The sequence below is a fragment of the Chlorocebus sabaeus genome, chromosome 13 (assembly GCF_047675955.1).
Source record: "Chlorocebus sabaeus isolate Y175 chromosome 13, mChlSab1.0.hap1, whole genome shotgun sequence".
Taxonomy (NCBI): domain Eukaryota; kingdom Metazoa; phylum Chordata; class Mammalia; order Primates; family Cercopithecidae; genus Chlorocebus; species Chlorocebus sabaeus.
Window position 1 is genome coordinate 31,869,199 of NC_132916.1, and position 27,588 is coordinate 31,896,786.

General features: G+C 45.2%; 1 protein-coding gene across 3 annotated transcripts in view; it reads left to right on the top strand.

The window, feature by feature from the left end:
• Positions 1-27,241, top strand: part of SOBP (sine oculis binding protein homolog) — a 171,951-nt gene extending 144,710 nt beyond the window's left edge. For 2 of the 3 annotated variants that reach the window (XM_008007435.3, XM_008007437.3), the window contains 2 exons: positions 319-2,280; positions 25,295-27,241. In XM_008007435.3, the coding sequence (XP_008005626.1) occupies positions 319-2,277 (1,959 nt within the window). In that variant the 3' untranslated portion in view covers positions 2,278-2,280; positions 25,295-27,241. Of the gene's footprint in view, positions 1-318; positions 2,281-7,571; positions 23,904-25,294 lie in introns of those variants that run through there. The other variant, XM_008007436.3, reaches the window with a different exon arrangement.
• Positions 27,242-27,588: the final 347 nt, after the last annotated feature.

The following is a 27,588-nucleotide window of genomic DNA, read 5'->3' on the forward strand; positions in this document are numbered from 1 at the left end:
GGCAGGTACATTGGACAGGTATATATATTCCCTTTTCTCAGAACCGTCTTTAAGTCATGCTTAAAGGGGACCACACAATTTCTTTAAGAAGAAAGAATAGGAGGTTGTGATAATTGGTATTCTGAAGGGCTCATATTTATAAAACCAACCCATAATTTTACAAACATTTCAGAATTTTACCTTTTAGAAGGAAACAGTTCTGCCTGTTTGAGAAATGCTGGTAAAGTCTAAAAGAACGTTTATGTGAAACACGAAACGTCATCTACCCAGGTAAATTGCTTGTCTTACCTGTTGTGGTTTTTTATTACTGTGTTGTAGGTATGTGACTGGTGTAAGCACATAAGACACACAAAAGAATACCTGGATTTTGGGGACGGGGAAAGAAGGCTTCAGTTCTGCAGTGCAAAATGTCTCAATCAATACAAAATGGACATTTTCTACAAAGAGACCCAGGCCAATCTTCCAGCTGGGCTGTGCAGCACATTACACCCTCCCATGGAAAATAAAGCAGAAGGCACCGGGGTGCAGCTGCTCACTCCAGACTCTTGGAATATCCCGCTAACAGATGCTCGGAGGAAGGCCCCCTCCCCGGTGGCTACAGCTGGCCAAAGCCAGGGCCCTGGCCCGTCGGCATCCACCACCGTCTCTCCATCTGACACTGCCAACTGCTCTGTCACTAAAATCCCCACGCCAGTGCCCAAGTCCATCCCCATCAGCGAGACTCCAAATATCCCTCCTGTCTCCGTCCAGCCACCTGCTAGCATCGGGCCTCCCCTTGGCGTCCCGCCTCGAAGCCCTCCCATGGTGATGACCAACCGCGGCCCGGTGCCGCTGCCCATCTTCATGGAGCAGCAGATCATGCAGCAGATACGCCCACCCTTCATCCGCGGGCCTCCGCACCACGCCTCCAACCCCAACAGTCCCCTGTCCAACCCGATGCTTCCCGGTATCGGGCCCCCGCCCGGCGGCCCCAGGAACCTGGGCCCCACTTCCAGCCCCATGCACCGGCCCATGCTATCGCCCCACATCCACCCCCCGAGCACCCCCACCATGCCCGGGAACCCCCCAGGCCTGCTGCCCCCGCCGCCCCCGGGCGCCCCGCTGCCAAGTCTTCCCTTCCCGCCGGTGAGCATGATGCCAAATGGTCCGATGCCGGTGCCCCAGATGATGAATTTCGGGCTGCCGTCGCTCGCCCCGCTGGTGCCGCCCCCGACCCTGCTCGTGCCATACCCCGTGATCGTGCCCCTACCGGTGCCCATCCCCATCCCCATCCCTATCCCTCACGTCAACGACTCCAAGCCCCCCAACGGGTTCTCCAGCAACGGGGAGAACTTCATTCCGAGCGCCCCTGGCGACTCCGCGGCGGCGGGCGGCAAGCCAGGCGGACACTCCCTGTCCCCGCGGGACTCCAAGCAGGGCTCGTCCAAGTCCGCAGACTCGCCCCCTGGCTGCTCGGGCCAGGCCCTGAGCCTGGCGCCCACGCCCGCCGAGCACGGCCGGAGCGAGGTGGTGGACCTGACGCGGCGAGCCGGCAGCCCCGCGGGTCCCCCGGGCGCGGGCGGCCAGCTCGGCTTCCCAGGCGTGCTGCAGGGCCCGCAGGACGGCGTCATCGACCTGACCGTGGGCCACCGGGCCCGGCTGCACAACGTGATCCACCGCGCGTTGCACGCGCACGTCAAGGCGGAGCGGGAGCCGGGCGCCGCGGAGCGCAGGACCTGCGGCGGCTGCAGGGACGGCCACTGCAGCCCGCCCGCCGCCGGCGACCCGGGCCCGGGCGCCCCGGCGGGCCCCGAGGCGGCTGCGGCCTGCAACGTCATCGTGAACGGCACGCGCGGCGCCGCCGCCGCCGCCGAGGGCGCTAAGAGCGCGGAGCCGCCTCCCGAGCAGCCGCCACCGCCACCGCCGCCCGCGCCCCCCAAGAAGCTGCTGTCGCCTGAGGAGCCGGCGGTGAGCGAGCTAGAGTCGGTCAAGGAGAACAACTGTGCTTCCAACTGCCACCTGGACGGGGAGGCGGCCAAAAAGCTGATGGGCGAGGAGGCCCTGGCGGGGGGCGACAAGTCAGACCCGAACCTTAATAACCCCGCGGACGAGGACCATGCCTATGCTCTGCGGATGCTGCCCAAGACCGGCTGCGTGATCCAGCCTGTGCCAAAACCCGCGGAGAAGGCTGCTATGGCGCCGTGCATCATTTCCTCGCCCATGCTCAGCGCCGGGCCCGAGGACCTGGAGCCGCCGCTCAAAAGGAGGTGCCTCCGAATTAGAAATCAGAATAAGTAAAAGGTTTGTATGTCCGCCGGGCGCTCCTCCGCACCAGCCAGTGCACCTCTCCTTACTTCTGACAAGGCAGAGGCGAGAGTTGTAATAATAGTCATGATTTTACCGTGTGTGTTTTATATTGCACCCGGTGTGGTCACGCTATCAACATTCTGAGCCAGCAGCTCTGATGCTGAGTTGTTCAGTAGCATCATTCCCATTTTACAGCCGAGGAAACTGAGTCACAGCGTGTGAGTGCCAAGCCCCAGATCACTTACTTGAGGGAAGAGCTCAGTCTCGAACCTGTCATGAAATTCTCTCTCTCTGATTACACGTTTATTATCATGCTTATCTCCGTAAATCACCCTGTTGGAGAAGAGAAGGATGAGGGGAGGAAGAAGAGATTAACTGGGGAGACCTAAATGTGCGATCATGAGGTTGCAGGGCAGTGGTGAAATGTCCAGTGAATCCATGAGCTGGGCCACCTCCTAAATAGAGTTGGTTGCCTCAGTGGCAGAATGTCACCAGCTTTTCTTGATAAGGACGGGATTCCATTTGTAAAGTGAGAATGAAACCTAACTCTTACATGCATATGTCAACTGAACCCAGGCTACTAAGTCCTATTTGCCTGGCAGGGTGTTCATGGGGTCTCCTTCCTGCAGTTTGGCACCAAGGAGCATCCTCCAGGGTAGGCCTCAAGCGTCACTGACCAGCTTTGCTCTCTCCCCCTTTTGGGGCCCAGCGGCTCAGCTGATGAGTTGCTTACCTTTGTAGGTAATGGGAGGCTTCGGTAGGGAAGAGGGTGGCATTGCTAAAGTGAGTGACACTGCACATCTCTGACCTCATAGACTCCTGCTTAATGCCAAGTGAGCTGCTGAGAGTGAGTTAAAATTTTCAGCATTGGAAAGGGGAACTAACATGTGTGCCTGTGACAGGCAGAGGTGGCCTCATTTGCTCCTCCTGCCAATCCTGGTGGAGTAGGCATCATCTGTATCTCACCAAGGAGGTAGATGAAGCTTAGAGACTGTGCCCAAAGCAGAGCTGGTACATGGGGACGCAGTATTCAACTCAGGCCTGTTGGACACAGCCCAAGCTCTCCCCTCTATCCAAGTGGGTATCAAACAGGCCAAAATTCAGTTGAGTTATCAACTTCTTATGGAGAGGAAGAGGAGAGATGAGCATTTATCAAGCACCTAACTTGTACACTGCTCCTTCCAGGGACTGGGGAGATACAAAGGCAAATATCATGGCGTGCCCCCATCTGGTGGGAGTGCAGACTCCAGGAGGAAGGAAGCGGGGCCAGGAGAGTGGATCTCATAAGATGAATAATTGCTCACATTTGTATGCAGGCTGTCTTCTAAGTGTTTTTCAGTAGTATTTATTTGGATCTGGATCCATAGGACAATTATCATCTTCATTTTATTGATGAGGAAACCAAGACAGAGACATTAAAGTAACTTGCCCAAGATTTTACCAAATTAGCAGAGTTGAGATTCAAATCCAGGCTGTCTGACTCCAGAGCTGCATTTTTTTTAAAACCACTGTAGGAGAATAGGCTAATTAGTTTCTTTATTACTCTACACACTAAAATTGTTTTACCCACCTCAGTGGGTAAAACAACTCCCAGGTGTTGTAGGGGAAAGTTTCTTTTAAAAAAAAAACAAACAAAAACTAAGTCTACCTCCTAACTTCTCTAAGTGTTCAAACAGTTGAATTCTTGTTTCTGCAACACCAAGAAGCCTACATTACCAACCCATTACTCCACAGTGGGAAATACAAACGTGGAGCACAGCACTTGCTGTGGTGTGTCCAGTCCACGGTTTCTAAGTTGGGCCTCCAGCATAGCCAGGAGATTGCTTGGGAAGCACAGACTAGAGCAAGGAGACTTGTAGGTTGTGGAAGAAAGGTTTCTCAGCTACCATCCTTTGAGGTTTCCTTTTCCTCTGATGGCTTTGCCAGTAGAGGAAGAATACTAAAAATGAGTTCACCATTCCTTCTTGATTTTACATCTACGAGTTCTGCTGCCTGAAGACAGATGGCCTCAGCCTTCTCACAGTCACCTCAATTGAAAATGCCCGTGATTTCTTCACGAGAGTAATTTAATCTGGTTGACAAAGCTGTGAGTAATGGGAAGGTGTGTGACAAAAAAAGTGATGGCCTTCAGAAAGTCAGAAAGCATTGGGAATTGTCAGTTTAAACACATTCTAATATCACTCATTCAGGTGAGGCTGAAAGAAGAATGGGAGGGTGAGAGATTTTACTATTATACCATCACTGGAGTGAGAAGGGACCAGGTCAAGAATAGTGACACTAACGTATGAGTAGCATGAGACCAAAGAACATAAAAACATAAAATATACGATGGCTATTTGGATGATATATGTTTCTGAATAAAGAATCAGTCTTGTATGTGGACCAGAATCATTAAAAATATTAACCTGGCTCCAGCCAATTTCAGAAGATGTAGTGATGAAATTGCCCACTATCTCTTGAGACTGAAGAATTCTTTCAATGATGGGTCCCCCAAGAAATTACAGCTTTTCTTTAAAATCAGAAGTACTCAGGCTTTGTCAGCTATGAAAGGGTGACAAGGCAAGTGATTTAAGATGGGGGGAAAACCACCTCTCCTCCACTAAATCACATTTCCTCTTGCCCTCGGAAGTTCCGTGTCACCTCACAGCACAGTCTCAACCTACCATAATTTACTCACATTCTCTGGCCTCCCTGGTTTATTTATTTATTTATTATTTATTTATTATTTTTTGAGACAGAGTCTCACTCTGTCACCCAGGCTGGAGTGCAATGGCACGACCTTGGCTCACTGCAACTTCTGCTGCCCGGGTTCAAGTGATTCTCCTGCCTCAGCCTCCTGAGTAGCTGGGACTGTAGCCACGCGCCATGATGCCCAGCTAATCTTTGTATTTTTATTAGAGATGGGGTTTCGCCATGTTGGCCAGGTTGGTCTCCAAATCCTGACCTCAAGTGATCCACCCACCTCGGCCTCCCAAAGTGCTGGGATTACAGGCGTGAGCCACCACGCCCAGCCCCTTCCTGTTTTTTTGTGCACATGTGGTGCTGTTTTTCTTCTATGCCTTCAGAAACCCAGACCATTCATATGGTTGGGGAAACTGGAAATGTATCCACTAAATAAAGGACTATATGGCTTTTGTGCCCTGATACTGAACACTGGTGACAAGTTAAAGCTGAAGTGGAAAGCATTACAAACCAAAAGCGAAACTCAGGCTGAGATATGGTGGGTGAGGTGCAGGTGAGTGATTTCTCCATGTGCTTGTTGGTGATTCATTATATATTATATAGGATAATCTGTCAACTTCGGTCAGCATCTTCGTTCTTCTCCCTATGTCTGCCTTTTTCATACGGTAGTACTATTTTATTATTTTTATTTTATTTTATTTATTATTTTTTGAGACAGAGTCTTGCTCTATTGCCCAGGCTGGAGTGCAGTGGTGTGATCTGGCCTCACTGCAACCTGTGCCTCCTGGGTTGAAGCAATTCTCCTGCCTCAGCCTCCTGAGTAACTGGGATTACAGGCATGTGCCACCATGCCCAGCTGATTTTTTGTATTTTTGATAGAGATGGGGTTTCACTGTGTTAGCTAGGCTGGTCTCAAACTCCTGACCTCAAGTGATCTGCCCACCTTGGTCTCCCAAAGTGCTGGGATTACAGGCGTGAGCCGCCGTGCTTGGTCTGTAGTACTGTTTTAAAAAATCATTTTAAGTAGATCAAAAGCAGACCAAAATATCTAGAAATTAGCAACCCAGGCAGCTAGAGTTGTCTTCAAGGAAGTCTTATTTGCTAGTTCTTTGTAAATTACAGGGTTTTTTCCCCATTTGGAAATTATTCTTTTCCTGGTTACCTGCCTTTATGCACTCTTGTGTGTTGATATGATTACAAATTATTTCAGTGGGCAGCTATTTTCCCCAGATGCAGAACTAATTAAGTTTAGTTGAAGATTTTAAAAGGTTGTTAACTTCCTTTAATCTTCAACTTTTGAGACTCCAAATGCCAGTTCTGTAGCTTCTGTAAGCTGGAAAAAATATCCCCCCAAATAATAAGGAAAACAATGTACAAACATTTTCCAAACTATTCTATCCACAAAGAATTCCATTTATAAATGGAATACTCCCTTCTTTGTCTTTGCCTAGGAGCTTGGGGGATAGCTGTTTGTGTTTGTACATTTTCTGAATTTCTACAGTTTACACTTGTTTATGGTACATTGGGGAGTTCAGAGTAACCATTTGCAAATGTTTGAAGATATTCAAAAGAAAATATTCCCCCTCCTCAGTTTTCCAGGGAAATGACATAGACTCTTTAAGTAAAATAATCAATGGAAAAAATGTGTACGAGGAGTAACCCTTTCATCATCACTTTTTCCATTCTCAAGGAGCAACAGGTCCATACAGCTTTCCACCTTTGTGGCTCCCAAATTTCTAAGTTTCAAAAACCAGAAAGAAAATATGAGACCCTTTTTCCTAGTCCCAATTTCCTGATACTACTGCAGGCTCAGCAGGGGGGACTTGACTTCTTATTTTCTCAGGGAAAGCTGGAGGAGGCACCTGTAGTTTGGCTTTTGGAGTTTAGTTATTAGTCTGGTCATGGAGCGACAGTCCTAAAACAACTGTTCCAAGGCAAGGAATTCGCTTCATTGGGGAAGCCAAAAGGGTGGAGGTCACAAGTAACTTTTTTGCCAATTTAGTTTCTCAACTGAGAAGTTCAAGAGAGGAGGCTATCTGGGAGGATGTTGGGAAGTCAGTCCATACATTCAAAACAATACTGTAGGTGCCTACTTTTAAAACAAGGAAAAGAAGGAAAACTGAGAGTTACAAGAGGAAATCAGTATGAATGGGATGTGCTCAGATTCTGTGTCAGACTTGCACTATCTAATGGTCCAGCACTTGACTATTGGAAATGTTAATTGGTGACAATCCCTAAGTTAAGGAAGGGTTAGCTTGTCTGTTAGGATGCAGTTGGCACATATAGTTCTAGGTAGAGGTACTTCAAAGAGCCAGAAAGAAGACACCAGGTCTGTGCCATGGACACATGTGAGTGGGGAGGACCCAGGAGTGTGCTTCCTGTGATCATTTCAGACTTGTAGAGGAAAGTTTTCTGAAATAAATGGTGTCAAGATTGGCCTTAGACATGTCCCATTCAATGCTGCTGGGACCATGTTAACCCTTATAACCAGGGACTTGGAGGGAAAGTTTTAATGTGCAGGCATCCAACTTTTAGATACGATGTCAATCAGATTATGATGGAATATGAGATGTCATCTGTGACTGGATATTTATTACTTTCAGACACACCCATAAACCTTCCATCTTCAGCAGGACTGGGACTAGAGTGAAGCAAAGGAAGTGCTTAGGGCAGAGACTTTGAGGAGGCACCCACTCAGGATCGTGCTAGTGCAGCAATGGTCCTGGCTCTATCTCCAGATCCATATGGCAGCTCCCTAAAGCTGGTCTCCTGGCCCCCTGGACTCGTCCATGAATGGCCTTCAGCAACTCTCCTTGAAAGTTCATGGAAAGTTTTATGTGCCTATGCACAGAGGCATTTTCATGGAAGAAGAGGTCCATAGATTTTGGCTCCAGAAAAAATACGCTCTATATCTCTGAAGGATTATCTTACCTTATTATGGGGCAATATCTGAGTTGAAATTTTTCTTGTTTCTCTGAGGAAGCCGAATTAATGGAAAGTTTCTCTTAAAACTTAGAATACATTGTTTGGCAATTTCTGCTGTGGACCTCATATTGCAGAATCAAAGTTGGAGCTACATCATGTAGCACTTGCCTCAGTAAGATTGCCTTAGTGACACAATGCAAGGGGTTATAGACCTTTCTTCAAGTTACCATTTCCCACAAGGGCCTGTGATGAAAGAAGAAAAGAAGCAAGAAAAGAAATAAGCTATATACTTCCCCAGCACTTGGACTTTCAAAATTTATATGTTATAGGGAGACACTGTTCTTCTGTGGAAAGATCTTCTACCCTGCCACTGAGGCCAAGAAAGCAGAATGGCCAGAGTCAGAGAGGTGGACAGGTCGGTGAACACCAGGGCATTGATGTGGCAGTGTCTGGGAGTGCTGCCCATGCTCCCTAGCTCCCCAGTTTGCCACTTTACTTGGAGAGACCGCACTTGGAAAGAGAGATGCGTTCGGCCAGCTATTAACCAGCTGTTGCCCAGGAGGGCACTGGAAATCAGCTCCCTGACTGGTTTCCAATGAGTCACTCCCTCACCGGCCTAAGCTGTTGCCTGTGCACCATGTTCAATCATTTACACCTACCTTCATGCAGACAAGTGCTGCAGAGGGGCAGAGATGTCTGAGAACCAAAATACACTGCACCGTGGAACACTTACCTCATGTTGTGGAACACTTACCCCCACCCAAACGCCCCGCCTTTTCCAGACTTTCCTGTCTGAGATACCGTGCCAAAGGGACGGGGGTGGCCATGCTGTTTTCTTTCACCATGTCCTGCACAACTTATTCTGTATCCCTCAGTCGTTTTAAGTATATAGCACTTTCTATGTGGATGGATGTTAAGTCAATGCATTCTGCATGTGTAACTTTTTCTTAGTGCCTCAAAGGGCATAAACGAAATTCATTCAGAGAAAGAAATAAATTAGCTTTAGAAAATAAACAGTTTAGCACTGGCATCGTTTAATAGGGTCTCATTCTCAAGGAAATGGGGTAAATGCCATTTCAGACACCAGCTCTAAATACTAACTGCAGAGAGCTCTTCTCCAGATTTGTGGATTTCCACAGCACAGAAAAAAAAATAGGGTGGGGTCAGGATTGGGAACATGAGACCATCAACAAGGAGGGGAAGTACACACACATGCGCGAAACTTATTTCAAGGGTCATCGAAAAGATTCTAGTGAAAATGACTGGAGCAAAAGCAAATGACAATAACAAAAACTTGGAATTATTCTCTAATGCTTTAAAATAGTCCCGAGTGTACTACATAGTTTTAAATTGGAAAACAGTCAAGTTACCTAACTCTGCCACTCCTTGGACTGAATTATGATCATAAGCAAAAAATGCTTGTGCAGTTGTACTATGTTGCCCAGATGTACAGCCCTGAGTAGAGAGATGGGGGCAGAGCAGACCTGGCTTTCCAGGTAGCCAAGGGGTCAGGGCTGGGGCAAATCAAAGCTTCCAGTGTTCCCAGCCTCACTCCCATCCAGATATTTGGCTGCACCAGCACTAGTTGTCTCATCATTTTCCCCTCTGAACCTCTGGTTTGTTGTCTGTCTTTGATCTAGTAAGCTGTGTTTTGTTTTGGGTAGAAAGGGAAGTAAGAATGCGACTGATAGTATTTAAAGAACAAAAGGGAGAAATGTTTCATGGATTCATTTGATATGGAACATTGACCTAACATCCCCCCCCCCCAAAAAAAAAAAATACAACTAAAAAGTAGATCTTTCCCTCATTTGCATGCCTTATTTCCCCAGACGTGTTTTTGGTATTGAAAATGAATGGTATTCCCATACAACATGTGTCTCAATTTGTAATGATATCCTCCTTGCAGCTGGCTTAGTTCTGCAAGTGTTTCTAAAATGTTACTGTCTTAAATTTGAACCAACCTACAATAACAAATTATCTAGAAGCAAAGTGGCTAAACGGCATTTGGTGAGAGAAGGGGAAACCCTATATTTCATCCTTCAACTCTTGTTTTAGAAATTCAGACTGTAACATGATCTTTTTCTAAAGAAATCTACACATGCACACTTTAAAAATTGTGCAGATTGGGTGTTGTGGAAGCAAGAATGATCAGGTTTAAGTTTCTCTGCAAAGCTCTGTATCCCATCAACAAGCCCTTTTGATATTTTAAACCCATATTTAGAGTAATTTCAAGATATTTGGAGCACATGTGGTTAAATGTAAAACTTTGTCATTATAATGTGTTAGATGCTTATACTTTAAATATTTATAAGCTTTTTTTTTTTTTTTTTTGAGATGGAGTTTCACTCTGTTGCCAGGCTGGAGTGCAGTGGCGTGATCTCGGCTCACTGCAACCTCTGCCTCCTGGGTTCAAGTGATTCTCGTGCCTCAGCCTCCCAAGTAACTGGGACAACAGGCATGCGCCACCACGTCCAGCTAATTTTTTCGTATTTTTAGTAGAGGTGGTTTTTCACCATGTTGGCAAGGATGGTCTCCATCTCCTGACCTCATGATCCGCCCGTCTAGGCCTCCCAAAGTGCTGGGATTACAGGTATAAGCCACCATGCTCGGCCTTTATAAGCAATTTTTAAGTACTTTACCCAAAAGCTTTCTCCCACTAGAATACTATAATTGAGTGGTATCTGAGCATCATTATAGAAGATACAAGATGAAGTCGCTGCAGCATGCATTCACATTCTTCTTGCTTTTCTGGTTTTAATTCAAATGTCATTTTTAGTAGAATCAGCTTATTTTATTATTTTTAAAATGTATTACAAAGTCATAAACAAGATTGGTTGTCTGTGATTTAAAACAAAGAAATTCCCCAGCACTCAAAAGTTAAAGTGTTCTAACTTGAACTGTATTGAGTCCCATGCATGAGCGTGGTGGTTCACTCCTGTAATCCCAGCACTTTGAGAGGCCAAGGCGGGTGGATCAAACTTAGGTCAGGAGTTCAAGACCAGCCTGGCCAACATGGGGAAATGCTGTCTTTACTAAAAATACAAAAAATTAGCTGGACATGATGGGCGTAGCTGTAGTCCCAGCTACTCAGGAGGCTGAGGCATGAGAACGGCTTGAACCTGGGAGGCAGAGGTTGTAGTGAGCCGAATTTGTGCCACTGCACTCTAGCCTGGGCGACACAGTGAGACTCCATCTCAAAACAAAAAACAAACAAAAAACTTCCCATTAGAGCATTGGATCTCATGTCCACATGAACTTAAAGTGTCATATTGTTCCTCTGAAATGTCTTAGGGACAATTTATTGGTGGTTGGATCGAATTCTTTACTATTTACCTTCAGCCATCTTGGAAGTTAAGACATAGGATCCTGTCTTTATCATAGGTAGCCTGTTTGTGCACTTAATATGAAAAAGAGGAGGGGGAAACCCTTTTTCCAAACACAGAATCCATTTAAGCTTTGGAGGTTATAAATTTCAAAGTGATCACAGGCCCCTGGGCCTCACACTCTTTTATGGCTGGCAAAATACAACTTTCTGGTAAGAACGGGGAAAAGAAGGCTTTAAAAGGCTCATAAACTTGCTTGGACATCTAATAGCTCTTACCAAACAGCATTCTCATGAGTTAAGTGTAAATGAGTCAGAAACATATAGATCAAATTTCTTTTAAAATACACATGGGTTTAAAAATTAAGGCCAAAGTGCTTGGCAAAATAAGTTTTGGTTTTATCCAAACCCAAATGTTGAAAAAATAGTTCTAAGATTTGCCAAGATTTGAAAATACATGCAGGTCTCTTCAGTCCTCCCATTAAATAAGATGGCATCATAAACATGGGACTTAGTGGCTATTTTCACGATCCCCCAAGGTTTAGGCAACATGAACCTTAAATATTGATTGAAAGACTATGAAAAATTTTTGGTGGAAAAACATTATAACCTTGCAAATGAAGATGAGGGCCACTGGTTTAGAGTTCGAATCCTGATTTTGACAGCTTGTCTGGTCAGGTGATCAACTTGTCCTTTGTCTTAGCTCTGGGTGTGTGTGTGTGGCCTATGCATAGCAATAATAACTTTTAAAATCCTATTTTGGATTTTATAAATCCTAAATTTATACTTAATTCATATATTACAGTCTGTGAAACTTAATAACTCCTCATCATATCCAAACAGAGGAAAGCAGTCCCCTTTTGCTGAGTCATAGTTCAGAGATAGTCTTCATTTATTTCCCTAGAGAGTAAAACACAGCCATTTTGCACTAACAGTAGCTATTGCTGACTTTGCTCAGGTCTGTGTTATTAAAAGGAGAGAGAGAGGGAAAGAGAGAAAAGAAAAGTGGGGGAGGATGCGTGGCAGGAGTCTTTGACTTGATTTGAAGAACTAATAACCTACTGAGAGACAAAAAAAAAAAAAGATAGCGAAGGTCACTTTTACAAGCAACATGCAGAACCTGCAAACTGATGTGACACTGCAGACAGTAGACTTCAGCAAGAGCAGGGACGGGTCCAGTTCACTCATTGTTGTAACCAAGTGCCTGCACAGGGGTGGGAGGAATGAGCACACAAGTATTCAGTGATCATGTGAATGAAAGCGTCTCCGTAGAGGAACAGCTAATGAAGTTGCCTTGATGGAGTGCCTTCAGGTCGATGAATTCTGAATTCTGAACCTGAAGAGGGACGTGGGCTGGCGATCAGGGGTGGAGGAATGAGGGGTGAAGTAGCATGTTAAAGGGCACAGACACAGAAAAGAGCAAGCTGTGTTAGGGATGACCTTCCGGTTCACTTGGCTGGAACAAAGGACTTGACCACAGAGAGTGAGTAGCATGAGGCTGGAGGAGAGTGAGAAGGTGGTAGAACAGGAGGTTGGGGAATTTATACTCAATACATTGGGCAACGTCACTGTGGCCTCAAGCACAAGAATGACAAGATGAAATCTGTGTTTGAGGAAAATTACTTGAGCAGCTGTTCATAGTCTGAAAGACTGGCATTGCTAAAGCTGATGGTTGCATTCTGATGGCAGGCTAATTGCCAGCAGTTGATTCTAAACATTGCAGAACGTCATCGCTGGAGTGTGAGGGACATGTGCTGCCAGATCTATGGGTTAAGTTTGGCAAGCCATTGTCTCTGGACAGTGAGAAGAACTTTCTTTGTGCTGAGTGGGCCTAAGGAAATGTCACAGTGCCTGGTGGAAGGAAATCTCACAATCAACAGACCATTCCAGGGTCTAAAGAAAGAGGATGCTGGCTGGGCTCCAGATGGCCATGGAAACAGAGGCCCCACCCTTCTGACCAACCAGCAGCTCTGAGCCTTAAGCCAGCAGGGAAGGGCAGATGTGGGCTGCTGTTTCATGCGTGCACAGAGGCAGGCCCTGGCTCGTGGAACAGCGGACTTCACGGATGCGGAATGTGGAGATTGCACAGCGATGCCTAGACTGTCTGTCCTTGGACCGAAGGGCAGTAGAAAGGCTCAGGAGGCTTGCTCTGTATTCCTTAGACACCTCTGGAGATTTTCTCAGAATCAGAATCAGATCCTCCCATGGCCTGCGGCTACTTTTAAGAAAGTTTGATAACCTTTTGGAGATGTCTTCTTCTCTTTTTTGACTTTCCAGGCCGTAAACCTTCAGAAGCTTCCACATGTGGTGCCAGTGGGCTCCTGGTGGTGAAGGAAGGTGGCAGTGTGATTTAGTGGAAAAGAACATCTGCTCTGGAGTTGGGCCAGCTTGGGTTCATATCCCAGCAGAGACCCTTACCAGGTGAGGGAGAAAGGGACTTCACCTCTCTGAGCCTCAGTCTCTATGTCATGAGTAATAAGATTGCTGTAAGAGGTAAGGAAATGTATAAAGGGTGGCTCATCACAGATGCCCTAAAATGGCAGTTGCCATCCTGTTAGAAAGGTTTCATTGCCTAAGGAAAGAGCTTGGGACTGGAGTCAGACCTGCCTGGGTTTGAAAACTGGCTGTGTCACTTACCAGCTGTGAGGACTTGGACAAGTTTTATAACCTCTCTGGGCCTCCATTTTCTCATTAAATAATTATAATAGCTAATATTTATTGAGCACTTTCTACATGTAGGCAGTGTTTTAAATGCTACATACCAACAATGCATGAGGCTTAGCATTATTAAGCCCATTTTGCAGATGAAGAGACTGAGACATGGAGAGGTTAAGTATGCCATCCAGAGTCATGTGGCCAGTAAATAGGATTGCTGAGATATGACTGGCAGCCTGGTTCCAGAGTTTCCATGCAAAACCACTGTCCATGGCTTGTGTATAAAAAATGAAGATAATAACCCCTACTTCATGCGGTTATCAGCTCCAATGTAAATAACAAGTTGAAATGTCCGGGAGCTACCTGGCTCATAGTAGATGCTTATTACAAAAATTGTCATGGTAGCCCCTGCAGCCCAGAACTTCTTCCCTTGGATGTGTAATGGAAAATAATGAAACACTTCCACGTTGTCAACCTCAGAGGTTAGGGAAACCATTCCAGAAATTCTCATAAAATCTCTGGTTCCACTTTTACAAGTTGAGACTGCAACAAAGTGAGTGAGTGCCCAAGGTCACAGGGTGGCACAGCCAGGTTTAGAACCCGAGTCCTCATCTGCCTTTCCTCTCGGTGGGACATGGGATCTGACCGCAGCTGCTTCAGTTACATGCCTTGTGCCAAGCACCAGAGTCATATTTTTGCCACCCACGGCATGGCTTCCTCACATCAGGAAGCCAATTCCAGAGAGAAAATAGGTTGTGCCTCAACATCTAGGGTTGAGGGGTTAAAGGGTTGCAGAAAAGCAGTTATTAACCACACTCTCCATCATTTTTGCTGTTGGGGGAGAATCAGTATTCTAGCACTTACGTTTTGCAATGGCATTTCTACTAAGATGAAGCTTTCTCCCTCCCTCTCTCTGCTAATAGGCTGGTCGTAAAGAATGAATCAAGTGTGGAGAAGACTGCTTTCCCAGACCTCAACTAAATCCTAAAATCTGCTGTTGACCCCCAGGTCAAAGCTACTTGCCACATGAAGCTGCTTTTATCTCTGTATTCTTTCTCTTTCACCTAGCATGCCTCTGTTCATATAACGTAGAGAACTAACACACTTAATCTTAACACAGTAAACATCTGGGTTTTTTGTCACAGGCATAATTTTTGGAAGGCTGCAGTCTTGAGAGTCAGTGTGGTCGAAATCAGAACAGGACAAGGACCCTGGCCTTTCCACTGACCCCTTGAATGAGTCTGAGTCTCTGAATTCATCTAGGACTTAGCATCTCCCACTTTAACAGGGACACAGTGACACCTGCTTCTGTAGTCACAGTGGGGAGAGGGGAGCAGAGCTGTGGGCCAGGAGCTTGCTTAGTTCCATGAACTGACATCAGCTAGTTCGTGTGTTGGATGAGACTTGATGAAAATGTGCTTTTTTTCCCTCACAAAATAACTTTTCAGAGTTCTTGTTTGCAAAGGCAGGGTGTTAGGCCATGTATGTCTCTAAGGCACCACACAGCTCTGACATTGTGACACTACCCCCCTCCACCCTACTGTCAGGGCAAAGAAGTGGGGAGATGGAACATAGACTAGGGGTCAACACTCCCAGTGGGAGGGGGAGACTGGACTTTGGGGTTCTAGAAGCTGGACTACATCCACCTTTTCCTATTTCTAGCAACCCTTCCTGGCGAAGTTCTTCATCTGTAAAATGGAGATAGTAATAAATATTTCAGTAGCATTGCTGTTTGCTTCCAAGTGAAATAAGTATGTAAAAATGCCTGGTGCTGTATTTGACATAAATTAGGTGTGCAATAAAATTTGACTCCTAGCCTGAGCACAGTGGCTCATGCCTGTAATCTCAGGACTTTGGAAGACTGAGGTAGGAGGATCATGAGCCCGGGAGTTCGAGACCCATCTCTACAAAAAATTTTAAAATTAGCTGGGCATTGTGGTGCATGCCTGTAGAACCAGCTACTCAGGAGGCTGAGGCCCAGAAGTTTGAGGCTGCAGTGAGCTATGATCATGCAGCTGCCCTCCAGCCTGGGTGACAGAGCAAGACTCTGCCCTGCCCCCGCTACCAAAAAAAAAAGTAGGGAGCCATGACTCATGCCTGTAATCCCAGCACTTTGCAAGGCCTAGAGGCCAAGGCGGGAGGATCACTTGAGCCCAAGAATTTGAGACCAGTCTGGGCAACACAGGGAGACCCCATTTCTACAAAAAATTAGAAAAATTTAACCAGACTTGGTGGTGCATGCCTGTGGTCCCAGCTACTTGGGAGGCTGAGATCGCTTGAGCCCAAGAGGTTGAGGCTGCAGTGAACCATGATGACACCACTGCACTCCAACCTGGGTGACAGAGCAAGACCCTGTCTCAAAAAAAAAAAAAAAAAAGAAAGAAAAAAGAAAAAAGAATACTCCTTTCATTGAAGATGTAAACCACAATAGGAAGTACTTAGTTCTGAAAGCCAGGGCATAGGACCTAGGCTCCTGTTCAAAATTTTCTGCAGAACATTAGCTCTATCATGTAATTCTTCTTTATTCTATTTTTCTTTTTTGGAAGTGAACAGAGCCATCTGCTATAGTGTGTTTGTTAAAAAAAGAAAGAAAAAAGAAAAGTACACTGTTAGTCATGAATCCCTCCATAGTTTTGGAAGAGGGCCTGCCAGAGACCAGGTCATTTGGTTTGCTTAAACTTGCAGGTTCCAAAAGAACTTAAAGAGAATTCATTGTCCAGGGTGAAGATAAGGACTCATTTAAGTGAATGAACGAGAGGGGGCTCCGTGGTTCTAGGTTTTTTGCCCCTCAGAAACTTTTAGAGGTCAGCAAGAAATAGCAATGACCGCTTATAAGAAGAAACAGACCGCTGTCTCCTAATCCATAGAACCTGCAAAGGAAAACAGCATTTTCATTTGTAAAACAAAGACTTAAAGATAGAGTTATCCCAGTAGGGAGTCTTATATGGTTGTAATGTTTACTGATTAACGAGTAAAATAAGGGATATAGCTAAAGGAAAAAGTTATTTAAAAATTAAAGAAAACAAGGCCTTATAATTGGTTAATTTTAATTTTAATTTTAGTACTCAGGAACCTTAGCTTCACAGAGCCATAGGGTGAGTAGCATCATGGTGATGAAGCTGAAATTCAGACCAGAGCCTAACACTGAGCTAAGATGAAACTCACCCTTGGCTCCCATACCCTCTCTTTACTATGAGCTATAGACTCGAAAGGAGAAGGAATGTTTTTCAGTTGCAGGCATATCTCACTTTCTCATGCTTCACTTTATTGTGCTTCACAAATATTGCCTTTGTACAGATGGAAGGTTTGTGGCAACCCTGTCAAGTCTATGAATGCCATTTTTCCAACAGCATGTTCTCACTTTGTCTCGGTGTCACATTTTGGTAATTCTCACAATGTTTCAAACATTTTCATCATCGTATCTGCTATGGTGATTTGTGACCAGTTATCTTTGATGTTACTATTGTCATTGTTTTGAGACACCATGAACTGTACCCATGTAAGAGGTGAACTTAGTCAATAAACATTGGGTATGTTCTGACTGCTCCACCAACTGGCTGTTCCCCCATCTTTCTCCTTCTCCTTGGGCCTCCCTATTTCCTGAGATACAAGATTGAAACTAGTCCAGTTAATAACCCTATAATGGCCTCTAAATGTTTAAGTGAAAGGAGGAGACACATGTCTCTCATTTTGAATCAAAAGCGAGAAATGATTAAACTTAGCGAGGAAGGCATATTGAAAGCCAAGACAGGCCAAAAGCTAGGCTTCTTGTGCCAATCAAGTTGTGAATGCAAGGAAAAAGTCCTTGAAGGAAACTGAAATTGGTACTCCATGGCTAGGCACAATGGCTCAAACCTGTAATAATCCCAGCACTTTGGGAGGCTGAGGCTAATGCATCGCTTGAGCCCAGGAGTTCAAGATCAGCCTGGGAAACATGGCAAAACCCTATCTCTACAAAAAATATGAAAAATTAGCTGGGTGTGATGGTGCACACCTGTAGTCCCAATTGCTCAGGAGGCTGAGGTGGGAGGAACACCTGAGCCCGGGAAGTTGAGGCTGCAGTGAGCGGTGATCATGCCACTGCACTCCAGCCTGAGTGTGTGAGATATTGTCTCTAAATAATAAATAAAAGTGCTACTCCAGTGAACACACAAATGATAAGAAAGCAAAACAGCCTTATTGCTGATATAGAGAAAATTTGAGTGGTCTGGATGAAAGATCAAACTGACCACAATATTTCCTTAATCCAAAACTTAATCCAGAGCAAGGCCCTAACTGTCTTCATCAGTGAAGGCTGAGAGAGGGGAGAAGCTGCAGAAAAAGATTTTGAAGCTAGCAGAAGTTGGTTCATGAACTTTAAAGAAAGAAGCTGTCTCCATAACATCAAAATGCAAGGAGAAGCAACAAGTGCTGACGTAGAAGCTGTAGCAAACTACTCAGAAGATCTAGCTAAGATCATTGATGAAGGTGACTACACTAGACAACAGATTTTCAATATAGATAAAACAGCTTTATATTGAAAGAAGATGCCAACTAGGACTTTCGTAGATAGAGAGGAGTCAATGCCTGACTTTGAAGCTTCAAAGGACAGGCTGACTCTCTTGGTAGGGGCTAATGCTGCCGGTGATCTTAAGTGGAAGCCAATGTTCACTTACCGTTCTGAAAATCCTAGGGCCTTTAAGAATTATGCTGAATCTATTCTGCTTGAGCTCTCTCAGTGGAACAACGAAGCCTGGGTGACAGCACATCTGTTGATACCATGGTTTACTGAATATTTTAAACCCACTGTTGAGACCCACTGCTCAGGAAAAAATAATCCTTTCAAAACATTACTGCTTATTGACAATATACTTGGTCATCCAAGAGCTCTGATGGAGCAGTACAAAGAAATTAATTGTTTTTATGCCTGCTAACACAACATTCATTCTGCAGCCCATGGATCAAGGAGGAATTTTGACTTCCAAGTGTTACCATTTAAGAGATATACTTCATAAGGCCCTAGCTGCCATTGATAGTGATGCCTCTAACAGATTTGGGCAAAGTACATTGAAAATCTTCTGGAAAGGATTCACTATTCTAGATGCCATTAAGAACATTTGTGATTCGTAAAGAGGAGGTCAAAATATCAACATTAACAGGAGTTGGGAAGGAGTTGATTCCAACACTCATGGGTGACTTTGAAGGTTCAAGATTTCAGTGGAGGAAGTAACTGCAGATATGATGGAAATAGCAAGAGAATTACAAGGGGAACCTAAATATGTGGCTGAATTGCTGCAATCTCATGATCAAACTTGAACAGATGAGGAGTTGCTTCTTATGAATGAACAAAGAAATTGGTTTCTAGAGATAGAATCTGCTCCTGGTAAAGATGCTGTGAACAATGTTAAATTACAACAAAGGATTTAGAATATTCCATAAACTTAGTTGATAAAACAGCAGCAGGGATTGACTACAGTTTTGAAAGAGTTCTATTGTGGGTAAAATGTTATCAAAGAGCATAGCATGACACAGAGAAATCCTTTGTGAAAGGAAGAATCAACCAATGTGGCAAACTTTAATGTTGTCTTATTTTAAGTAATTGCCACAGCCACCCTAGCCTTTGGCAATCACCACCGTGATTAGTCAGCAACCATCAGTATCAAGGCAAGACTCTCCAACACCACAAAGGTTATGGTTCGCTGAAGGCTTTAGATGATTGGTAGCATTTTTTTTTTTTTTTTTTTACAAATAAAGTATTTTAAATTAAGAAATGTACATTGTTTTTTAGACATAATGCTACTGCACATTTAATAGACTACCGTACAGTATAACATAACTTTTATATGCACTGGGAAACCCCAAAAAATACATGTGATTTGCTTTATTGCGATACTCACTTTATTGCAGTGGTTTAGAACCAAACCTGCAGTATCTCCCGCCTTATGCCTGTATCTTCATCAGCTAATGAACTATAAGAAAAGAGATGCCATCCTCTTCAAAAATGAAAACAATTTGTATCCTGCAAAAGCCATTTAAAAACTCTTCATGAAGCAATGGTTGATGGAGGAGAGAAGGAATCATGTTTTGGCAAAAACCTTCCTTCCTGGGATGGGTTTGGTGTGGGGACCACTATCTGGCATTGCGCTCAGAGTTTATCAGCTGGTGCAGGCGGCTCTGTTCATTGACTGCAGGGCTCTACCCTTGTGAGTGTACCAGAATAGCTGCGGCTACCTGAGAGCAATCCAGTCCTCAGGGACTCGTTATTGTCCCAGATAAACAGCGTTGCCGCAGCCAGCACTAATGGCTGTATTTAACTGTGATAAGTGATGGGCAGACGTGCCCGAGTGAGTGGATCTCTGCTAGGTCCTGGGTAATTGGACAAAGGCAAGCTGGCTGGCAGCAGGCATTTCTTGCACATCACAGAATTGATGCCACAGGGTTTTAGACTCCTGGGGATAAATATGACAGACACGGGGAGCTTGCCTTCTAAATGAGGAAGACAGGACAGACCTACTGGATTTTGATTATGCTAATTACAAAAGTATTTGAGGAAGGAAATAATGCAAGTTTAGAAAATGGGTTAGATTAATAGGGGCAGGCTTCCTGATAGAGGTGGAATCTGCCACCACAAAAGAGCTAGTTTGGAAATGTTGGGATGTAGAATAAGACAGACATTTTTCTTTGGACACACATTTACTTTTGGGAATGGTTGCCTGGAAGTTTTATGAAATGCTGCAAGTGTAAGTCTTAGGCTATAAAGGTCAAAGAAGTAAAGGTGAGAGTGGCCATATTTTGACAGTATCAACATTGAGAGAATGTATTTAGGCACAGTTTTGCTCTCTATAATTCTCTGGAAAATTTTGTGTTATAAAGGAAGATGAGTATCTAGATCACATTCTTGGCCATGCTTCCCTGATGAAACAGAAAAGTGACTCACCAGGTGGACAGAGAGTCTCTCAATGCATTTGGTGTGCAGTTACAATTCCATGAAGAGAAATATTTCATTCCTCTGGCCAAAAGGGGCAAGCAGGCCTGGAATTCTGAAGATAGCTGGTCATACATGCCCGATGGAGACCATGCCTTGTGGTGCCAGCGTGTATGTATGGTACATCCATAGTACATGTATGATACATATATGGCATAAGAAATGGGCTTATTTGTACAATTGTGTGTGTCTGATGCTCCATGTAGCAGGGGTGGATTATCCTGCCTTCAGACAAATGCCCAATTCAGAGGAAAACCCAAGTGTGAGGCACAAGTATGGCCACTTCCCCAGAATCCCCTGCTTTAAGGGGTATTCCACAAACCTCTGCCATAGGGGTGTGTGTGTGTGTGTGTGTGTGTGTGTGTGTGTGTGTGCTGAGAGAAGGAGACTCTTTCTGAAATTTTGGAGTTCAGGGTCCGAAGTTCATGGGCTTCCTTATATACTGGTAATAGATTAAAATCCAGTTGTTCAAGTTTATAATTCTACATATTTGATACTGGCTTTTGTTGAAAGATTCCACAATCTCAGCATGTGAGAAATGGAACACTTAATACTAAAGCTCACCCAGGCCCCCACTGCACAGAGGAAGAAGAATCGAGGCTCTGGGTAGGGTGGCTGAGGAACATGAAGGAGGAATTGAGGCTCTGAGGGAGGGTGGTTGAGGAACATGGAGGAGGAATCAGGGCTCTGAGGGAGGGTGGCTGAGGAACACAGTAGAAGAATAAAGGCTCTGGGGGAGGGTGGCTGAGGAACATGGAGGAGGAATTGAGGCTCTGGGGGAGGGTGGCTGAGGAACATGGAGGAGGAATCAAGGCTCTGAGGGAGGGTGGCTGAAGAACATGGAGAAGGAATCAGGGCTCTGAGGGAGGATGGCTGAGGAACATAGTAGAAGAATCAAGGCTCTGAGGGAGGGTGGCTGAGGAACATAGAAGAATCAAGGCTCTGGACATAGAAGAATCAAGGCTCTGGGGGAGGGTGGCTGAGGAACATAGTAGAGGAATCGAGGCTCTGGGGGAGGGTGACTAAGGAACATGGAGGAGAAATCGAGGCTCTAAAGGAGCGTGGCTGAGGAACATGGAGGAGGAATGGAGGCTCTGAAGGAGGGTGGCTGAGGAACATGGAGAAGGAATCAGGGCTCTGAGGGAGGGTGGCTGAGGAACAGGTCCGAGGTCACACAGCCAGTCAGAGGCATTTGGACTGTAACTTGGGTCTCTGTTTCACTTACTGTAGAAATTTCCCCTTTGCACAGATGAAGACATTTAGACATGGAGGACAGTTTTTTTTGTAAGATCTTCTGCTTGACAAGGGCAAAATCGAACCAGCTCCAGATTCTGGAACTTCCTGCCATGATCACTTTCTAAAAATCCCAAGCTTGTTTCCTCCCCACTCTGTTAGATTTCATACCTTGCATACCAATACATATCAGAAAAGTGAAGCCCAGCTTGGTTCTTCGTTTTCATCGATTCAAGAGTCTTTTCCTGTGTCACCAACAAGGGGGCTGCCCTGAACCAGCCAGAGCCAGAAGGACAAATGAGGATGCCTTCAATACTACCCCCTCCTCAAATGTTATCAGCAGAGAGGGACTTGTACTGCCACCATCTGGCCTTTGTAGGTGTCCCAGACACGGCAAGTATGTGGTGAGAGGGAAGGAAGCAGCACAAATTGTCTACTTTACCATTCTCTTAAAATAAGCTTCATGTGAGCAAGCTTTTCAGAGCAGCAGGACTAGGGCTGCGAAAAATAGAGTGTGGTGCAGCTGCACCCTTTAGAACTTTGGGGGAAAACACATATTATTTACCAGACAATAATAGATACCAGAGAATAATAATGATTATTATAGTGTTTGGGATGGCAAATGCTGTAGTTAAGGTTCCAGAATGGCTTTTATTATAAATCCCGTTTTCCTGAGTCTCTTGTGAAAGCCTGGAAATTTTCTTTAAGTAGGCTGATGCTGTCCATGTTTGGTCTTTGTCCAAAGGTGATTTAAATATAAAGAAACTTACTGGAGAAATATTCCTTTTTTAAAATAGTGGATGCATTAAAGAAAAAAACTACCTTATTAAAAAAAGCAGTTGCAGCATTCTTAAGTAAGCAATTCAAAATGGTGGTGTTTCCCAGTTACTGGAGGAAAATGTTAAACACTCTCCCTTCTCCCTTTTAAAGAAAGAATTTGGAGGCCCCCTCTAACTACAAGATTCAGTCACTCTTGGTTCCAGGCCCAGAGGTGGGGATGGCTTCCCTCCCTCCACAGCAACTTCCAGGCTGTGCTTGCTAAATGCAAAAGAACTGTCCCCAGAAGAAGTGACCCCGGTGTCTTTGGATCCACTTGTCATCTCTGCAGCTCCTCAGTTTTTTGTGGCCTCACATTTGATGGTGGATCTTGGTGCTTTTGTTTTTGTATCCCTTCTCTCCATTGTCACTTATTTGAAAGAGAGAGAGAGAGAGAGAGAGAGAGAGAGAGAGACAGTCAAATGTGAACTCTTTATTCAGAAATAAATATCCACATTTCCAAATCTGACCGTGCCAAATGAAAAGGTTTCCATGGCCTTGTAATTCCACCCCCATTACATATTTGTGGTGTTTTGCATTTTCACTTTGGTTATTTAATATACATATTAAGTACACACAGATCTGGTGATTTAATGTGATTGGGGGAACTCAGGCATTTCCTGTCGTGCACAGTGAAACTTTCAAACCTTGTTTTTGGCTGCTGCTGATTATTGTTGCCATTAACACCAGGATTTGGATAGCAGGGTTCAAAGCACAAGCTTCCACTTAGTCCTCCCAATGGGCATTTGACCTCCTCTTGCTCTTGCTAAATTCATGTTACAAACACTCCAAGCAAGCTTCCAGGTCGCTTTGTGGCTCCATTTCTTCATTATAAAATGAGGAAATGGTACTGTATTATCTCTGGGGTCCCTTCAAGTCCTACATTCTATCACCTCTCTGGAGTTATTTGTTCATTGTTCTAAGAATAATCTCAACAGTTGTAAAGATGTTTACAAGTCTTCTGTCACCACCTCACCTTAGCCAAATTTTACCCATTCACATTTCTGACGGCCTCATTTATTGGCAGGAAGAAAAGGTGCTGTTTTGGGGCATGGCAGAAGAGAGCCGCCTGACCCACTCACGTGATCAAAGTGTGTCGCACGCCCACAGCGGGCCAGACTCTGAGCTAGGAGTTGGGTGTAGAGACACGAGCAAAACAGACAAGCCCCTGACCTCTGGGGCTTTACCGTGCAGTTGGCAGACTTCTAAGTGGCTGCTCCCGGGAGTGACTGAGTGGCCTCAGGAAGCTGTATTTCAAACCAACAGCAGCAAATGAGAGAAGCCTGCAGGGATAAAAAGGCAGAGCCTCATGTCTCGGTGAATGTTGGGATGAGCCTTCCCCAGAAACTAACTTTCCTGGTGGAAAATCCTGTTCAGAGCCTCTGCCCTGGGACCCCAAGGCTCTTGGTTGGTTTATTTTCTTCCAGTCCAGTGCTACTGTTTGTTTTGGATGTGAAGACATGTGAATGGCTCACCTTTTACAGGCAAGACCCACACACGGAGAAAAGCAGGCATTTCTTCCAGCCTAGTTGCCTTTGTGGGAAACTTCTGAAGATAGGTATATGTGTCCATGGTAATTTTCCACTTGCCAAAAAGTGAATCTGTTGGCCCTCTTTTCAGCAAATACCAGAGCTGAGACATAGGGTTACAGGAGTGAGGTCTGGAGCTCCAGGGTCCCCTGTGACCTTACCTGGCTTTGGAGTGACCTTGGGTGACTCAAAAGACCTCCTGCTGGGGCTGGGCACAGTGGTTCACACCTGTAATCCCAGCACTTTGGGAGCCCAAGGTGGGTGGATCACTTGAGGCTGGGAGTTCAAGACCAGGCCTGGCCAACATGGTGAAATCCTGGTCTCTACTAAAAATACAAAAATTAGCTGGGCATGGTGGTGCACACCTGTAATCCCAGCTACTTGGGAGGCTGAGGCAGGAGAATCCCTTGAAACTGGGAGGCAGAGATTGCAGTGAGCCAGCTGCGCCACTGCACTCCAGCTTGGGTGACAGAGCGAGACCTTGTCTCAAAAAAAAAAAAAAAAAAAAAGAAAAGTAAAGAAAAAAAAAGCCTCCTGCTGGTTAAGCATGCAGTCATGTGGAGGGGGAAGGGTTGCTGGGTTGCAAAGGATGCTGTGGTCTTTGGGTGAGGGCGTGGTACACCCTGCTCATTATGGTATTCCAAAAAGCGACTTAAGTTTCATTTCCTTACACAAAGCTGGCAGGGCTGACCTGAGCAGACCGTGAATGAAACTCCTGTTGAAATCACACTGTGCTACAGCGGTTCTGGGGCTCATCCTAGGTCTGCCCTGGCGGCTGGAGAGTGCGGTGCTGTCTGACTCATGCCTGGGTTCTCCCCAGCTGGGCGGAGGGAGGGGGATCGGTCCAGTGGATTCTGACAGCCCCTTCTGCTCTTTTTCCAGGAATGCTCACTCACAGGGTACGCTCATGGAGAGAGGGCGCAGAGCAAACCATGTCACGCCATCCAATGACACCAGCTGGTCAGCTCACCACCCCCTCTGGCTAAAACTCAAGCAAATAAAGCCGCTTCCTGTCATTAAGCATCTCAGAGGAAGCAGCCCTCCCTCGATGGCCTCTAGCCCAGAGAAGCCCGCGCGTCTTGGACCCACCAAGCAGGCCCAGCCTTCCTGCTGCCACCATCTCTGCTTCTCCCCAGAGGAACTTAGGGATTTCACCCCTGGCTTTTAAAAAAAGTGAAATACCAACAAGCCACAAGGACCAATGTAGGTATTCTCCCCGCCCCGTCTTCAAGGCTCAGCGGCTGAGGCTGGAAGATGATATGGATTGGAACACAAAAAATCTTTTTTAAATCTTTTTAAAAACTGCTGTGGTTTTGCTGCTACACTAAGAATTGTGATTTGCATTGTACGGTTTTGGACCTATACTGTTCACGTTTTGATGGCGGAGAGGGGTGGTCCTGGAGGCCCAACGCTTCAGAGTCATCTCTGTCCTGCCCGGGATGCACTTTTAAATGAAGAGTTAGAATATTTTATTGGCTAATATACTTTTCTTGTTATTTTTACAAAGGCCACCTTTATCCTTTTTGATGCCATATTTTCAGTGTTACACTTTTATGGCTTTTAATTTTCGATTTGACAGATGTAAGAAGCAGCATGAATAGTTTATACTGTGGTTTTTCAGAGACTGAATGCCAAGAGAACTCGGTAAATGTTTATTCTTCTCAGCTTTCTCTTTAAATTCCCCTAAATAGCGCCCCATTTGGGAACAGAGCAAGAGTGTTGAACTGAAGACCAAAATGCCCTCAAGGTGTAAAATAATCCGAGGGGGAATATTTGCTGGGCGTCAGGAAAGACTCGGATGAAATTTCAACCCTGATGGTTTTCGGTGATCCAGGAAGTCAGTGAGACAATCTCTCTATACGCAGAGCCCTTTCATGATAATTAGAATGGTATGGACAAACCAATGAAAACAAGAGGGAAAGTGAGAAAGATCACCCATGATTCTGTTTCACTGTTTGCTTTCTCCTGTCATGGTTAAGAGAAATGTGCAATTCAATCCTCAATCAGTGGGTGGAGGATAACAGGGTAGATTCACTTGTGTGCACTTGTACAGTTGTAGCTGCGAGTCCAGAAGTCCTCTAGAGCATGTGTACTGGCACTGAGCTGGTGAGACAGTTGTGGAGTATCCCATTCTGATGAGTACAGAAAAAAAAAAAAAAGAAAAAAAAAGAAAAGAGAAAAAATTAAGAAAAAAATCAAAAAAGGAAGAAAACTAAAAAAAAAAAAAAAATCAAATCACCTTGTGATTCAGTGTATCTGTTTACTAACTCAAATAAAGCAGTTGTTCCCTCTGGAGGGGTCCAGGTTCCCCTGCCCCACAAGGCCGTGGAGCCTCAGCAGGAGGGGTGGCGAGTCGCGGGTGGGCAGGGCCAGGACGGTGTGGCACCAGCCTTGAAGCGCCACGGCCCGAGGATGCGGTGTACATACTGTATTTCTAGATTCTCCTTTGTACAGAGTCACTTCACAAGTCAAGCTACTGTTTTACAGGTGCTCCTTATTTATTAGAGCTGTGAGAGCTTGGGGGACACACCTGGCGAGCAAGCTCGCTTTTTAAAAATGAAATTTGGGGGCAGGGGAAGGGGAGGTGGGAGGGAGGGGAAGCTCGCAAGCCTGGGGAGAGATTTATAAAAGTAAACAAAAGAAAAACTTCCAGCAACAAATTAAAAAATAATAACAAATAAACCCCAGCACCAAACCCACCTAGGCAGGAAGAAGCCGCCCCTCCTCTGGGGCCATATTTTTCTGCTGGGTCACAACATTCTCCTCTCCCTGACTGGTGTCAGATTCATCAAACAAAAAAATAAATCTCGAAGGAAAAAAACGCACTTACATGTGCTTATTTGGCTTTTCTCATTATTATGACTACTGTTGTTATTTTATTTTATTTTATTTTTGCTACAGAGGTGTTCATTTTTCTCCCCTTGGGAAACATTTTAAAAAATAGAACTAAGGAGTTTTAAAAGATGGTAAGCTACAGGGATAGCACTGTGTCTTCCTGACCTGCTAGACCACGCTTGTCTGCAGACAAGAGCCCACTCCATCCGTTCCAGGGCCTGCTTCCCAACCATGCCCGTCACTGACAGCACACAGTGGGTGGGAAGTGAGTGCTTAGGCCTGTAGACCTAGGTGTGGTGTCCCTTCCAACTGTTTTTCAAGTCCTGATCTTTTTTGGCTCC